Source organism: Halichoerus grypus, chromosome 8, assembly GCF_964656455.1.
Source record: "Halichoerus grypus chromosome 8, mHalGry1.hap1.1, whole genome shotgun sequence".
NCBI classification, from domain to species: domain Eukaryota; kingdom Metazoa; phylum Chordata; class Mammalia; order Carnivora; family Phocidae; genus Halichoerus; species Halichoerus grypus.
In genome coordinates, this window is record NC_135719.1 from 38,550,584 (window position 1) to 38,568,029 (window position 17,446).

Below are 17,446 nucleotides of genomic sequence, written 5' to 3' on the forward strand. Positions count from 1 at the left end.
AAATCCATTCCACTCAGGGTTTTGCCCACTACTCCACTAAAAATGCTCAAAGTCACCAATGACTTCTAAGTGGCTAAATCAATTAGTCACTCTCAGTCCTCATCTTCCTTGACATACTACAATACCTGACTAAAACACTTCACTTGGATCCCAAAACATCATGCTCTCTGTCCTGGTTTTCCTGCCTTACTTACCACACTCCTTTTGGTCTTCTTTCTCTCCTTCTCCCCTAACTTTTAATCTTACAGTGACTAGGGCTTAGTCCTGCGACCTCTTTTTTATCTACACTCACTCCCTTGGTGAGGTCATCCAGTTTCATGGCTTCAAATACCATCGAAATGCAACTGATTCCCAAATTTATACTCTAGCCCAAACTTCTCCAATGAACTCCACATTCCTGTACCAACAGTTTAATTGACATTTCTATTTGTATGTTTACTGTTAACTCAAAACTTAATATGCCTAAAACGGAATTCCTGATCTCTCCCTGGAAACTGTGCCACTTGGGGTCTTTACTGTCTCAGCTAATGGTAATTTCATCCTACCAACTGCCAAATAAAAACTCTCTCTCATAATATATATGTCCAATCTATCAAGAAATCCCAGTTTCTTTACTTTCAGTTATATATCCTAAAACTATTTCTCCCTACATCTACTGCTACTAACCTGATCCAAACCACCAGTATCTCTCACCTGAATGATTAAAACAACCTCCTAACTGATCCCCCCGTTAATGCACTTATCCCCCTACACTCAAAACTGCAGCTAGAGTGTCAGGTCATGTGACTCTTCTACTCAAACCTTTCAGTGGTTTCCTATTTCATCAAGAGAAAAGCAATCTCCTTACTAAGGCACATAATGCCCTATATGGTCTGGTCTATTACTCTCCGTCTTATCTCTTACTACTCTCCCTTTTTGCACTTTCCATTCCATTTCCATTTTGCACTTTCCCTGGTCTCATGACCTGAGCCAAAGCAGATGCTTAACTGACTGAGCCACCCAGGCGCCCCATATATTCACTTTCTAATCCCCAGAATCTGTATTACCAACATGGCAGCAGATATGATATAAAGGATCTTAAAAGAGCGTGCTTATCCTGAATTATCTAGGTGGTCCCTTAAACGTCATCACATGTATCCTTATAAAAAAGGGATACAGAGGGAGGTTTGATACAGATACACAGAGAAGAAGGTGATTTGAAGACAGAGGCAAAGATTGCAGTGATGCAGTCACATGCCCAGGAATGTTGGGGCAGCCTCTAAAAGCTGGAAATGAACAGATTTGCTCCCAGAGTGTGGTCCTGCCAACACCATGATTTCAACATACTTCTGGCCTCTAGAACTGTAAGAATAATTTTCTGTTGTTTTAAGCCAGAGTTTACAGCAGTTTGTTACAATAGCCACAGAAACTAATACAAGTCTAGTCTCACCCAAATACAAATATAACTTCCACAAGGGGAGAGACTGCTTATTTTGCTCACTGCTATTTCCCAGTTCCTAAAATAATGCCTGGCATATGGCAGACACTCAATAAATATTTGTTCAATTAAAGAATAAGTGAATGAAATAAACACCCTCAAATAAAACCATCTGATTATAGAGTCAATATCATGCCTTTATTCAGACAAAACCATTACTGTTGAGTACATATATCAGGTACTATGAGTACATATGTCAGGTAATATAAAAGCATACGAAAAACCTAGAAAGTTATACACAAAACTCTTAACGAAGGGGAAGAAAGAAAAGAATGGAGACTTTCTTTTTTTTTTTTTTTAGAGAGAGAGAGAGAGAGAGATGGGGAGGGAGTGGGAGAGAGAGAGAATCTTAAGCAGGGAAGGACAGGGAGAGTGAGGGAGAGAGAGAATCTTAAGCAGGCTCCATGCCCAGCATAGAGCCCAATGCGGGGCTCCATCTCACGATCCTGAGATCGTGACCTGAGCCAAAATCAAAAGTTGGACACTTGAGCAACAGAGTTACCCAGGCACCCCACTGTAAAAAGAATATATTCATGCAATAGTTCTATAGTTAAAAACTAAAATATTTCCAATTTTCTGATTTCAAAAACCATTCCACTCTCATCAGTACATTTTTAATACATTCTATCTTTCCTATAAATGGTTAACTACAATTTTAAAATAATGTTAATTTCTACTTTTATAAGAGATTATTAAACTACCAATAAAGAGAAAAACAAGAATCTGAAGTAGGCACATTTAAAAAATTTTTTTAATGGAAAAACAGAGGCGCCTAGGTGGCTCAGTCAGTTATGTAGCTGCCTTCGACTCAGGTCAAGATCCTGGAGTCCCGGGATCGAGCCCCCCATCGGGCTCCCTGCTCAGTAGGGAGTCTGCTTCTCCCTCTGCTCCTCAACCTGCTCTCATCCTCTCTCTCTCTCAAATAAATAAATTATTTTAAAAATAAATAAATAAATAAATAAATAAATGGAAAAATAACAAAGATTTCACAAATATAAGAGTGTCAGATAAACAATAAAAAAGCATAAGGACTCTCTCCACACTGAATGCTATACCATTTACTTGGAGACTAAGAAAAACCATTTCAGAGAGAAAAGTTGAAAACCAGAGAAAGCAAAATAATCTGCAGCCTTGAGTGACTTATATATAAATGAAATAATAAAGAAAAAATATTTCCAACAAAAAGGGAGTATTTTTCTACTAAAGAAAATATCTTTACCTGCAGCATGTAGTTGATCTGCCAAATCATATAACAACTTAAAGTTCTCTCCACTCTTCAAACCCCGACCTCATTGAAGAAGATGGAAAAAAAAAAAAAAATTAAGTAAACATAAACTCCATTCCATACAGCTGTGGAGATGACTTGTACCATGCTCCCCCTGGTGCCAGCAATACAGATATGCAACTGAGAGCCCAAATTGTGTTACCATCAAGCTCATTTCATTTTCCTAATTGGTAAAATGGGAATAATACTTGCAATCTTATCTACTTCTTACATTTGAAAAAAGAAAATCTGTGCTGCTCTAAAATAAATACTAATAAAATCAATTTTAATTTTACAACATCTTTTAAAATTAATAAATTACAATATTCCACTTACCACCAGATACCACCACTTTGGCACCAGTTAGCTCTGGTCGATCACTTTTTGTTAATTTCTGGTCAAGCCACTCTGCTATCCCCACTGGGGAAGGACTTGATACTGCATACGTTGATACAGATAACAAAAGAATGACCGTGAGTTAAAATTCAATAATAGTAATTTTTAAAAGAAACACATAAAGAATTAATTCCATGAAATTTAAGTTTGTTAGTTACTGTGAATTTTTTGTGCTTCTAATTTCATTCTCTCTGATTTTTGGAAAGAATTGAAGGGATTAGATTCCAGCCTTTACCTCATTAAGCTATATGACCTTTGAGAAGTCATTTAATTCTCTGAGTCTATCTATAAAACTGGAATAACCCTCCATGAGGTTCAAATAAGCTATCTATCTATATATATATATATATATTAAAGAGTAACACCCTCTATAAATTCACTATTAATTATATTCTTCTATTATATGGAGTCTCCCAAGTATTATAATAGGAAACAGTGAGAAAAAAGTAAAGCAACACCCCTTTGATCTACCAAAGCAACTATACCAGTACCAAAAGTGATATGAAAAAGGCACATTATAAATATTTCTTCTTTTTGGAAAGCTTGGGAATATTATTTAGACTGAGCTCTCAGACACTGTTTAAGAAATTTAACCAGAGGCCATCTCTTATTCTAATATAATCAGTGAACTAAAAAACAAGAAACAAAACAAACTTCAAACGAACACTCACCGTTTTCTGAACTGGCACTACCTCCACTTGTTGCTGCAGCTTCAAAAGATGTTCCTCGGACAGAAAACACCTTCACTTTCTCATCACACTTCACTGTACATAAAGCATTTCCTGAAATACACAATTTATTTTTTTAAAAACACCCATGAAAGGCAAGTAATCCTTTGAGATTCAGAATTTACTTCATGAAAACAAGGAAGAAATAACTATGAACCAGTTGTTTTCTACCTCTACCAAGTACAGAAAAAAGGACCATAATACTTAAGAAACTTATCAGTGGATATTTGTATAACCTTGGATGTTTTATTTAAAAGCAGGACAAGTGCTGACCTGCCTGGAAGCAAGAAATTGGAATAGGCTAGGAAGCCACACTAATAAGGTGTACTCTTTTTAAAGGAATATAAACAAAAGCTTCCTTCTCCAAAAACACAGTAACTCAAGAATATGAGCTGCAACAACTTAAGAATGCAGCTACTAGGCTTACTAAGAGAAGAAAATAAATGAAAACATGATAGGGCAGGGGCACCTGGGTGACTCAGTCAGTTAAGCGTCTGCCTTCGGCTCAGGTCATGATCCCAGGGTCCTGGGATGGAGCCCAGCATCCGGCTCCCTGCTCAGCGGGGAGTCTGCTTCTCCCTCTGCCCCTCTCTCTCCCCCGCTCATGCGCGTATGGGCGCTCTCTCTCTCTCAAATAAATAAATAAAATCTTTTTTTAAAAAAGAAAGAAAACATGATAGGGCATAAAGAACAAGAGGTATCATGTGCCAAGACTTTAAAAGAATTTAAGACATTTCTTATGGGTTAGCAATCATGTAAGAGCAACCTAAACTTGACCAATATTTCCCCTCAAACTCTATTAAAGATGAAAGATCTAATTTGAGAACTGACCATTAAATTGAAAACACACAACTTCAATCAGAAAGAACAAAGAGTTCACTACTTTTTCTAGCCGCACTAGAGACCAGTGTGCTTAGCAGAAGATCAATCAACTAAAGAGACACTGAAATGAATTTCTTAATGCAGATGGAAATGGAGTAGAAGCAGTGAAGATTAAGAATACTATTTTTTTAATGGAAAAGTTTTGCTTCTCCAGGTGCCACTAGTGAATCTAATTTTTATTGATGACTGGAAAAATCTCATCGCTCTGTAAACTGAATAACCAAGCAGGAAAGAACTGTGCTCTGGATCTATCAAACAGAATGTCATGTCATGGTCTAGAAGCACATCTAAGATTAAGATTTTTCTCAGAAACTTTTAAGATGGTCCATTTAAAGCAAGTGTATGACTTGTTTAAAATACTAACTTTAAATTAATTTCTGCTTTTAAAATTCACGAAAAGTTAAAATGTTGATTCATTATTTTCCTTGGGTACTCACCTGCATAAATAGTTCTCACAAATATGTCAGGAGACTTGATTGCAATGATGTCAGATATTGGGGCAACATCAAGTTTGGCTGCTATTCTGGGCAAAAGGTTCTAAAAGCAAAAATAGCAGTAAATTACACATATATAGACTTATGGATAGCTATCAACTATCAACACTAACATTCTCAAAATGCATATTCTGCAGAAATTTTTTTTTTTTTTTAAAGATTTTATTTATTTATTTGAGAGAGAGAGAATGAGAGAGAGCAAGCACATGAGAGGGGGGAGGGTCAGAGGGAGAAGCAGACTCCCTGCTGAGCAGGGAGCCCGATGCGAGACTCGATCCAGGGACTCCAGGATCATGACCTGAGCCGAAGGCAGTCGCTTAACCAACTGAGCCACCCAGGCGCCCCTCTGCAGAAATTTTAATTCAAATATTTTATAGTTCATATGCATCTTTAGACATACTATAACTTCCAGCACAACTTTTTGGATAGTCTTTGAGATTAAGTAAGAGTCTATCATTACTCTAACTACATCAAGAGTTTTATGAGTTTTAAAGTAATAAACCATCTTAACTCATTATGTTGAATTACAAGATATGATATTTGCTTTATTTTTTTTTTAATTTTTTATTGTTATGTTAATCCCCATACATTACATTGATATTTGCTTTAATGAACATCACTCACAAAGTGTGACCATCATGGATTACTGAATTTAGGTAAAACAGAAAAATGTTTAGAAGAGTAGTAAAATTCTCAAATACTAAAATAGATTATATATGTATATATTTACTTAATGTATATGAAAGAAAAAATTTCAAAGCAGACATTTTCACCTTTTTAAAAACTCAGTATTGCATTGAAAAAGATCAAAACTAACCTAAATATCCATCATCAGGGGATAGGTCTATTAATTATAGCTCATCCATATAATGGAATCCTATGTAACCGTAAAACAAACAAGAATGAGAAAGGGGAAGCACAGCCTGTATAATCTGAACAGGAGCAACAAAATTAATGTAGATGCTTTTCCTTGTATGTGCACATAACATCTCTGAAATAGCTTTGTGTGCTGACTTTGCCCTCACTAGCAGAGATCACTGGGAAAGTATCCCCAGGTCTCAGTTACTTCACCTCATAAATGACAGAAAGAGAATTCCTAGTTTTAGTCTAAAATTCTAGGACTCTAGGACTCTAAAACAGAGTTAGTGAAGACTGAATGTCCCTATTTTCTAGTCTCAAGGTTTCCTTAGATGATAACATCATCAAGTGTAATCAAAAAAGTGAAGTGTTGCTTTTATTTTTTAACTTAAAGATTTATTTATTTGAGAGGGAGCACACATGCACGTGCCCATGAGCAGGGGTGGGGTACAGAGGGAGAGGGAGAAGCAGACCCACCACTGAGCAGGGAGTCCAAGGCGGGGCTCTGTTCCAGGACCCCAGAGATCATGACCTTAGCCGAAGTCAGATGCTTAACCCACTGAGCCATCCAGACGCCCCGCATTGCTTTTATCACACAAATAGAAAGCTGAATTCTACACTGCTTTCTACACAGAGCTGACTCCATGGCATCTCCTGAACTTGGTACATGACACCATCTCTAGCAAACGCTCACTGTAACAGTATTCAAGTTCCTCTCCTCCATTCCATCCCCAAATCCTCTTTGTTCTCTAAGAATTCTCCCAAGATTACCCTCTAATTACTCCTTTATTCTGTATCCTCCTACATGCATATACAATTACATTATTTAATTGGCACTAACATGTAGTTTGTTTTAAAATAACTTTAATATACATACTTATAATGACCCTCAACTAAACTTAAGCACTCCCAGGGTAGAGGTTTTGTGTCTTCCATTCCTCTTGTGTCCTACCCTATATCTAATAAGTGGTTCTATATATACTGATGCTAACAAGTGTTGATGGCCTGAGTCAATTTTCCTTGTGTTGTATCTACAACAGGAAAGATTTTCTAATTTTCAGTTTATTTTTACCTTTATTATATAGCAGTCCTCTTTCAACCATGACAGAAGAACTACTGAAAAGTACCACAGTTTATAAAACCACAATTAGAAAAAAATAAGATCTCCTAGAAAATAAAGCATTTGGGAAAACAATTAAAATGCCATTAAACATACTTCTAACTTGGTAAGTAAGTTTAGAAGATACCTACTTTCGAAACAAATCAAATTTGATAGTATTTAAAGCCTGCTTCGCTAAGTAACTCTTTTTTGAAATCACCTTCTTTAACTATTCAGGAAATACCACTGGAATATTGTTACCTGGCTAAGCAAACTCTATTACAAACATTATGTTATGCAGACTGTGTCTCTTTTTATAGTTTTTAACTTTCTAAATTGCTTGAAACTTAGTATCTTTTGTACTTCCATTATTCCATGTTTCATTTTAGCACACCTTGAAAAAACTTTACCATGGTGCTTAAAGGCATATGTTTCTCCAGGTCTGATCTTTCATTTAAATGTCCTGAGAGGGTAGATGGTGAACAGATCTATCTCTACACTATCCAAACAGGCTTGACCACATTGGTTTCAGGGGAAAGACCTCTCTCTCTCTCTCTCACTCTCTCGAATGAATAAAATCTTTTTTTAAAAAAAACAACTTTCGTATGTTACAACACGGCAATCAAGGTCAGACTATTAAAATCTAGCTAATTAGATGCAACAAACACCCTTTCTTGGTTTAATAATCTTTTCAGAGAACTGTCACCACAAACTCAAGACTCATGAAATTTGTTTACATCATCTAACACAGAATCAAAACTCTCAGAGATAGAATGGTCCACAAAGATCTTTTAGTTCAATGCTCATCTATAACAGAAGTTGGATTTTAATCCTCTGACTTAATCTTCTCCAGAGTAAGGAAAGAACCCATCCCTTTTTTTTTTAACATCTCTCTTTGGTAGACCTTGGACATCACCTGGTCATACTGCATCATTTTACATATAAGAAAAACAGACTTCGGGAAGGTAAAATGACTAGCCCAAGGTCATATAAGTCTGTGGAACCACTTTACTTATCAATTACTAAATTCTATAAAAAAACTAAAATTTATGATAGTCTATAATGTGACAACCTAATAATAAAAGGATAATCGTTCATTAAACTCATGTGTTTACATTGTTACTGCCTAGAAATTGTTAACCTTAAAAGAAAAAATTTAATGAGTTCAAACTGATAATTCTAAAGGCTAAAAACAAACTACAGCAATTTACATGGTTATTCTGCAAGTTCTCTACATGGTTTGCAGTGATTCATGTCCAGAAGCAATACTGCACCACAGATAAATATTCACAAACACTACTCATTTTGCAAAAAAAGAGATCGATGTCTTGGAAGCTCACTGTTATTGTCACTCAACATGATTATTTGATATAAGAGATTATATCTTATTCCTCAACTTATACTTTAAAATTAATTACAACAGAATTATGAAAGTAAAAGGAAAAAAGTTAAATCGAGACAATTCAAATAAAAACCAATAACTGTATGAAAAGATATTTGATCTCATGATCAAAGAAATGCAACATTTTTTAAAAAATATTTTATTTATTTATTTGACAGAGAGAGAGATAGCAAGAGCAGGAACACAAGCAGGGGGAGTGGGAGAGGAAGAAGCAGGCTTCCCGCTGAGCAGGGAGCCCGATGCGGGGCTCGATCCCAGCACCCTAGGATCACGACCTGAGCCGAAGGCAGACGCTTAACGACTGAGCCACCCAGGCGCCCCGAAAAGAAATGCAACATTTAAAAAGATACAGTTTTTCACCCATCAGATTGGGGGAAAAAATGTTAAAATGTACAATACCAGGTGTTGGCAAGTCACCCTCTCATGCGACTGATGGAATGCAACCTGAGACATCCTCTTAAGATAGCAATTTAGCGATATATATCTCAACTTTAAAAGTACATAGTCTTTGACCCAACTATTTCACTTCTAGCAGCACATATATACAAGGATGTATGTACAGGGACATTTCCTTACGGCAAGGTTTATAAATGCAAAAAATTAGAAACAACCTAACTGGCCATCCTTGGCTAAATTTGGAGTATTATGCAGCCATAAAAAAAATGAGACAGCCATGTCTTATTTTTCAAGACACACTCTTTTTTTTTTAATTTTATTTTATTATGTTATGTTAGTCACCATACATTACATCATTAGTTTTTGGTGTAGTGTTCCATGATTCATTGTTTGCATATAACACCCAGTGCTCCATTCAATACCTGCCTTCCTTAATACCCATCACTGGGCTAACCCATCCCCCCACCCCCTTCCCCTCTAAAACCCTCAGTTTGTTTTTCAGAGTCCATAGTCTCTCATGGTTCGTCTCCCCCTCCGATATCCCCCCCTTCATTTTTCCCTTCCTACTATCTTCTTTTTTTTTTTAACATATAATGTATTATTTGTTTCAGAGGGAGAGGTCTGTGATTCATCAGTCTTACACAATTCACAGCGCTCACCATAGCACATACCCTCCCCAATGTCTATCACCCAGCCACCCTATCCCTCCCACCCCCCACCACTCCAGCAACCCTCAGTTTGTTTCCTGAGATTAAGAATTCCTCCTATCAGTGAGATCATATGATACTTGTCAAGACACACTCTTAAGTAAAAACCACCAGTAACAAAACAATTCATGATATATTATTACATTTTGGGAGTAAAAAAAAAATTTATACAGGTATTATAATTTCAAAATCCATAGCAAGGGGACTAAAAGAATGTACAACTGTTAACACTGTACTTCTGAAACGGGAAGAGGGAGTTGGGAAGAAAGGGGGACTTTGATACCTTGCTCTGCATACTACTGTACTATATGCATCCTTTATAATGAAAATGTATTTGTGTACAACCTAATTTATAATCTTTAAAACTAAAAACTGCAGCTTATTAAGAATGGGATAAAAGAAAAGGGAATTAGAAAACCCAGGGCCACAGAGAAAGCAAGAACAACCCAGTGACAAATTCTCTTAGGCTCCCCCTTAGTTTCCCTCCCTCTTTTTTAAAACTTCGTGCAGGTAACTAACCATCTGATAGCACATTCTTTCTTCAGACATATCACAATGCACACGATCAGATTACAGCTTTCTTTACCCTAAGGATGTTTCCAACTACCACACAGCCCTTCCAAATCCCCCAAGGAGATAGAATTTGGCCTTCGTAAATATCCATCAGCCACCCAAATAAACCACTGCTTAAGATGGGTTACTACTACAAATTACATTTACAGGCACAGACAATTCAACATTGTTTTTAAAGAAAAATAATCTTTAGGGGCGCCTGGGTGGCTCAGTCGTTAGGCGTCTGCCTTCGGCTCGGGTCGTGATCTCAGGGTCCTGGGATCGAGCCCCACCTCGGGCTCCCTGCTCGGCAGGAAGCCTGCTTCTCCCTCTCCCACTCCCCCTGCTTGTGTTCCCTCTCTCGCTGTGCCTCTCTTTGTCAAATAAATAAATAAAATCTTTAAAAAAAAAAAAAAAGAAAGAAAAATAATCTTTAAAAATATCCTAGAGTTTTCGCCATGACAAAATTTGAAAATCTGGAAGTGGCATTCTAATAATTATGACAAAATCTTGAAAGAATAGAGTTGTCTCTGTGAAAAAATTTGAAAATGTGGAGATGGCATTTTTACAGAAATTTTAACAGTCTTGAAAGAATAAATTTTAGCAAAACTACCATATTAATTCAGAAAGCCAGGATTAGCTACCTAAACACAGTCTGTTGTACACTTTCAGCACAATGAACGCTAACCCTTCCAAGTAATGACATCAGATTCCACATTCTCAATCTTCTCACCTTTCCGAAGGCAGATGCTCCAGCACAGATGTGTGTGTAACTGAACTGCTTCTGAGTCGCCAGAATCAATGGCGTCAGCTCCTCTGAGAATTAAACACATTTGATAAACATATTTCATAATATTTTCATATTCTTATATTCAAGCATACTTCAGACATTACACTTTTTCCACTGGAAAAGCTCACCTGGAAGGAGGCCTTTGTATGTATCAAGCTGAGCCACCAGAACTTTTGCTACACCTGCTACTTTGCAGAGATCTTGTACCACCTATAATTAAAAGAGTTTTTAATTATCCATCTAACAGAAAGATACAAATAGAGCCACCACTACAAATATCAACAGAACATAAAATCTGATAGCCAACGACAGAAATAATTTTTTTTTAAACTACAGAAATTGTTCTGAACAGAAAAAGGGTGACGTAAGTGAAAAAAAATTCTTTAACAACAACAAAAAAAATCTTAGGCCAATTGATCTTACTACCAATTATCTTAAACAAAAATTCCTGCCTTGGAAAAGAAAAGTATTAATTGATAAGCCAAAACTGGCACAGCTCTCTATGCAAATTTAGTTATAAATTGTGCTTTTTACCTTTCAATTAATGCAAGTATAAATTCATCATTGTAGAAATGGTGAAAATGAGGCAATGGTTAGGTTCTCTCTCACACACACAATAATAACACAGCCAATGGGTTTCCTAGAGGTAAAGAATAGGACCTAACCACACTGGTTTACAGGCCACTGCACTTTATTTGGCAATAATAATTTCTGCTGAATTTAAAATTAGTGAATTTAGGCAATAGAAAAATCTTATGTAACAGTCCATTGTCAACTTCTGAGTTCCTGCCCACCTACATATATTTATCTATGATAAAGCAAAATAATTTTTTATTTTAATTCCTCATTTTTCCTGTGTGGAATGAGAATGAAGTTCTGGGAAAGCTTTTTGACTACTCAGATTTCCTATATATAAAAGGCAAGTAGGGGGTGCCTGGGTGGCTCAGCTGTTTAAGCGACTGCCTTCGGCTCAGGTCATGATCCTGGAGTCCCAGGATCGAGTCCCGCATCGGGCTCCCTGCTCGGCGGGGAGTCTGCTTCTCCCTCTGACTCTCCCCCTCTCATGCTCTCTCTCTATCACTATCTCTCTCAATAAATAAATAAAAAATCTTTAAAAAAAAAAAAAAAAGGCAAGTAGAATTCCCCCTTTTAATTCTCTACAGCAAGACTGGCTTTCGCTTTAGCAGAGACCTAACAATCATATCATGGTCTCTGTCTTCTTGTTTACCTCCATGCTGATTCACTAATGAGTAGGCATAAAAAGCTGTGCCTCCTGCCCCCCACTCAATGGAAGGTAAGGCTGCAACAACAGTCACTGTTTCCCAGATAGCAAAAAGTACCTCTGCTGAACCAAGTATGGCAGACTATCCTGTACTACCAAAACTATCTTTTTTACCAGCAAAAACTTCTGGCACTACACAGAAAAATCACTTGCTGCTTACGATAAATGACTACAAAAAACAGTAGAAAACTGAAATCTGCCTAAGCTATTAATAGAATTTCTCTATACAGGTACTGTTCTTCTTTCAGATTAGAAGGCGACAAAACAATAAGATTGTAAAGAGAAAATGCTTTCTGCTTTGATTTTTCTCAAAACAGTGTGAATAAAATAGCATTTCAAATAGTTTTAAAATATTTGAATAATTATTTAAAATCACAGCCAAATAATCAAACCCAGAACTTGTATATCTAAAAGCAGGGCAACCAAAAAAGATAGCTTAGCCATGTCATCACACCTTCTGGTTACTATCAAATAAGTAAGATTCCTAGTTGTTAGCAGGATTTAGGGAAAGAAACCTATACAACTTAACCCCAAACCTGCTAGAATACATTCTTTCAAGATACTAATTTCATGTGAGAAATTAGACGGAAGTGACACTAGCATTCTGAACCTGCATTATAACACATGCTCTGCATCAATGCCCTTTAATAAAAAATAAATAAAATCCTCTAAAAAGAAACATGCTTTCTCCAGATTTCTTCCTCTGAGGTCTAAGTCCCCAACTGCACACTTGGCAACTCCTGTGTGGTGCGGGAGGGAACTGGTAGCTCAACTTAACTGAGGCATGATTTCAACTACACTGTAGCCCAGTGGTACAGATCCTGCAAACCATATTCTAGAACCTTCCTAGAGGGTTAGTTTACAAACCCGTTATCTCCTTTCAACAACAACGAAAACAAAAACACCTTTTACTAACAGCTATAGTTTGAAAAGCATAGTACTTACATTTGAATTCTTACACCAATTAAAAATTAATATCCATGATACTTTGTCCAGATTTACCACTTTCAGGAATTAAAAGCAATTAGCTGGTATATTCATCAATACAAAAAAGGGATCGGCTATTAACCTCTAAGGAGACTCAAATATTATCATTCTACTTGGTACCTGATGGCACATGATGGTGCCAGTGGAACTAAATCAAGTATTTTACCTCATTTCAAAAGACAAAATGCTTAGTGAGCAAACCTTTTAGTTCCTTTTTCACATGTAGTAATGACTATGACATTGGCCATTTAATGAGGATTAGAGCCCAGTTTGGGTTACAGTCCTCAGCATAATTCTCTGTTGCCATCTTTCCCTGTCTCTTGATGGAGATTATATTTGCTATGGTTGACCTTAAAAATTTCTCACCTTGTCACATTTGGTTCCAGCTACTAAGCAAGACACTTCACCTCCAAGACGTTTGGCTGCAGTGATGGTATTTAATGTAATGGGTGCTAGGGTATCATTTGCATGCTCGGCTATTACCAGGGTACTCTGAAATCGTAGCACTGAGGCCTAAAAGGAAAAAAAAGGTGGAAAAGAATATTGTAATACAAATAGGTTTTTAAAACTCTAATTATTAAGCATGTATGCTTTAAAAAAACCGTACACAACACTCAGTTCTATAAATGTATTCATAAAGTACTTACTCAATGGCAAAAATTAAGCTATTTGTGTCTATCATTCTATTACTAATATTCTTACTTAATAAAAACAAAGTGCTAGTTTGTATTCTGTTAGAAAAATTTAATTATTTCAAAACAACTTTCCCACTAATCTATGTTTCTGAATATTGTGTGTTCAATGAGAAATTGCTAACTACATCTAAATTTAAAATTCTTAAGTAGAGGGGCGCCTAGGTGGCTCAGTCGGTTAAGCATCCAACTCTTGATTTCATCTCTGGTCATGATCTCAGCGCCATGAGATGGAGCTTGGGATTCTCTCTCTCCCTCTCCCTCTGCCCCTCACCCCCACCCCCGCTCAGGCATGCATGCTCTCTCTCTCTCTCAAAAAAATAAAATAAAAATAAATAAAATAAATGTAAAATTCTTAAGTAGAACATATTACCTATCAAACTAGGTTTCTATTACCAATTACATCCACTTGCAGTACAACTGCTAAAGATACAGTATATCCAGAAATAATGGGTTTGAAATCAATTACTATAGTCAATTTCTATTGCTTTCAGGCAAAATGCATTCAATACCCAAATAACTGATAATGTAAATCTGTCTTTAAAATACAATACCACACAGTAATTTTGCTGGGGTTCCAACTGTTTAAACATACTTCTGAATTCAAAAAAGAAGCTTGCAGACCATATCTTGGAACCAACCAGCATCCACCTATATCTACTGTGGACTATCAAGAGACCAATAGTTCACGGTCATCTGGAATAATTTCAAACACCAGGAACACAAAGATGAACAAGAATGGTCACTATACTCAAAGATTTTAAGGGAAATACGACTTGTTTACATACAATTATGAGAACAGTTTTTCAATCAATGAAGAGATCCAAAAGGCTGGAGGTTGCAGATCATGAAATATAGAATCAAGAGGAAGAAAGGAAGAAGTTTAGGTGTTCCTGTCATGTGAAAACATGAGGAAGGGCACCATAGATGTGACAAAATAAGAAAACTCTGGAACTATCCTTGTGAAAAATCACTATGAGAAATGAGAAAAGGAGGCACTGAGGATCAAGTGGCACGGTTGTAAGGCTTAATTCAGCAATAATCTTTAATCTGGAGCTGGAGTGAGGAAAGCATGGTACAAAATTTACACCAGAGCTGGAAATTTACAGAGGGAATGAATGAAAGGCAGACAGGCATGGGACTATAATGCTCATTACACAATTAAATTTACAAAATACATATTTTTTTCATTTACTATATTGTAAATACCAATTGCTGTATTTTAATATTCTTTACCTTTTTATTGCTGTTAAGTATATGAGCATACCAGTTTAACCAGTCCTGTAATCATTTGGGTAGTTAGTAATTTATTATTTTTTTATAAAGATTTTATTTATTTATTTCAGAGAGTGAGAAAGCACAAGCAGGGGGAGCAGCAGAGAGAGAGAGAGGAAGCAGACCCCCCCCCCCCCCCCGCTGAGCAGGGAGCCCAACATGGGGCTGGATCCCAAGGCCCTGGGATCATGACCTGAGCAGAAGGGAGACACTTAACTGAGCCACCTAGATGCCCCAGTAGTTTTATTTTATTTTATTTTTTTTAGTTTTATTTTATTGTGTTATGTAGTTTTATTATTATAAACAATGCAGGGGCATCTGGCTGGCTCAGTCAGTGGAGCATACAACTCTTGATCTCAGGGCTGTAGTTTGAGCCCCACATTGGGTGTAGAGATTACTTTAAAAAAATAATAAAATGCCTAAAAACCAAACAATGCAGAAAAGACCATCCTTACAGCTAAATCTCTGCACTCATCCTCAACAAATGAGAGTTTGTTTTAGTCTAGAAAGACCCTTCTGATTGGAACCTGGCCAGACCTTAGCTGCTCTCCTTCCGTAGAAGACTAAGCCAGATTCTCTGCAACCTTCAACAAGCTATAGGGAAAGCCATAAGCTTTCTACCTGTACCAGTTCATCCTCAACCTTCTCCTCAGTCTTCTCAACCATCTCTATCCTTGATGAACCAATCCCAGAGCTGGTGACCAGAGACTATAGGGATATGCGAGAGGGAGGAATCACTGCATTATGTATCATGGATGGCATTTCTTGTCTTTTTCTTCCCTTTCTGTTTACTCAAAGGAAGCAAGGAAGGGGGTGGGGGGATGAGACTTTTGTTGTTGCCAGATCAAGTACCTGCTTGTATAACTTTTTCTTTTTTACAATAAAAAAAATTGCCTTCTTACAGGAGGTGGTTAAAGTAAGAAATCTTTATGCATATCTTACGATTATTTTCTTATAACAAATTCCTAAAAATGTTAGATCAAGAGGTAGGCACACTTTTAAAGCTTTTAATACTGACTGACACAAACTGTTCTCCAGAAAGTTGTAGCAATTCACAACAGTTCACAATTCTTGGGATGGAATGAAAGTTCTTAGAAGGCAAATACCATGCCTATTCAAAGAATCCAGTACAATTTTTTTAAATATACATCTGTAGAAATATATAGTACCTTCTCTTTTTTAACCAGAAGATCACAGTATCTTTTGCAAAGAACTCTAATTAGGACTCAGTGGCATAATTTATGATTTAAATCACATTTCACAAGAATTGCCAGTAACAAACTCCTTATTACCAATACATAACAGATACCATATTTTTTATTATGTTTCACACATCATTTATTATAAAAATTATGAGATTTCCATCACCATTTCAAGAATAAATCCAACATTTGGTGGCAGAAGGCCCATATTTGCCATAAATTATAGTTCTATCATAAGATAAATTAGGCAGTTCTCCCAAGGAATCATCAAGGTTTTTGGAACTTCTAGGGGGACACTGTATATATATATTTTTTAATTTTTTAAATTTTTTTAAAGATTTTATTTATTTATTTGACAGAGAGAGAGAGACAGAGAGAGAGGGAACACCAGCAGGGGGAGTGGGAGAGGGAGAAGCAGACTTCCTGCTGAGCAGGGAGCCCGATGCAGAACTCGATCCCAGAACCCTGGGATCATGACCTGACCAAAGGCAGACGCTTAACGACTGAACCACCCAGGCGCCCTGTATATTTGTTTTAAAAGACTATTCAAAATTATAACAGTAAACAACAACAAAAGAACATACCTAAGAACCCACTCGTTCATCTACCTGATCAATCTTTACTAATTACTATTACATCATACAGGCACTCCATATTACTTTATCACTTGACTCCTTACAGTTTTTTTTAATTTAATTTTATTATGTTATGTTAATCACCATACATTACATCATTAGTTTTTTGAGGTAGTGTTCCATGATTCATTGTTTGTGTATAACACCCAGTGCTCCATGCAGTACGTGCCCTCTTTAATACCCATCACCAGGCTAACCCATCCCCCCATCCCCTCCCCTCTAGAACCCTCAGTTTGTTTCTCAGAGTCCATCGTCTCTCATGGTTCATCTCCTTCTAGTTTTTATTTTTTTATTTTTTTAAAAGATTTTATTTATTTATTTAATTGAC

General features: G+C 36.6%; 1 protein-coding gene across 3 annotated transcripts in view; it reads right to left on the reverse strand.

Moving 5' to 3' along the window:
• ETFA (electron transfer flavoprotein subunit alpha) overlaps nucleotides 1-17,446 on the reverse strand; it is an 86,932-nt gene that overhangs the window by 49,203 nt on the left and 20,283 nt on the right. For all 3 annotated transcript variants that reach the window (XM_036067662.2, XM_078079034.1, XM_078079035.1), the window contains exons 2-8: nucleotides 13,681-13,827; nucleotides 11,174-11,255; nucleotides 10,989-11,071; nucleotides 5,185-5,284; nucleotides 3,809-3,919; nucleotides 3,078-3,179; nucleotides 2,697-2,765 (exon numbers count right to left, since the gene is read on the reverse strand). In XM_036067662.2, coding sequence (XP_035923555.1) covers nucleotides 2,697-2,765; nucleotides 3,078-3,179; nucleotides 3,809-3,919; nucleotides 5,185-5,284; nucleotides 10,989-11,071; nucleotides 11,174-11,255; nucleotides 13,681-13,827 — 694 coding nt within the window. The remainder of the gene's footprint in view (nucleotides 1-2,696; nucleotides 2,766-3,077; nucleotides 3,180-3,808; nucleotides 3,920-5,184; nucleotides 5,285-10,988; nucleotides 11,072-11,173; nucleotides 11,256-13,680; nucleotides 13,828-17,446) is intronic.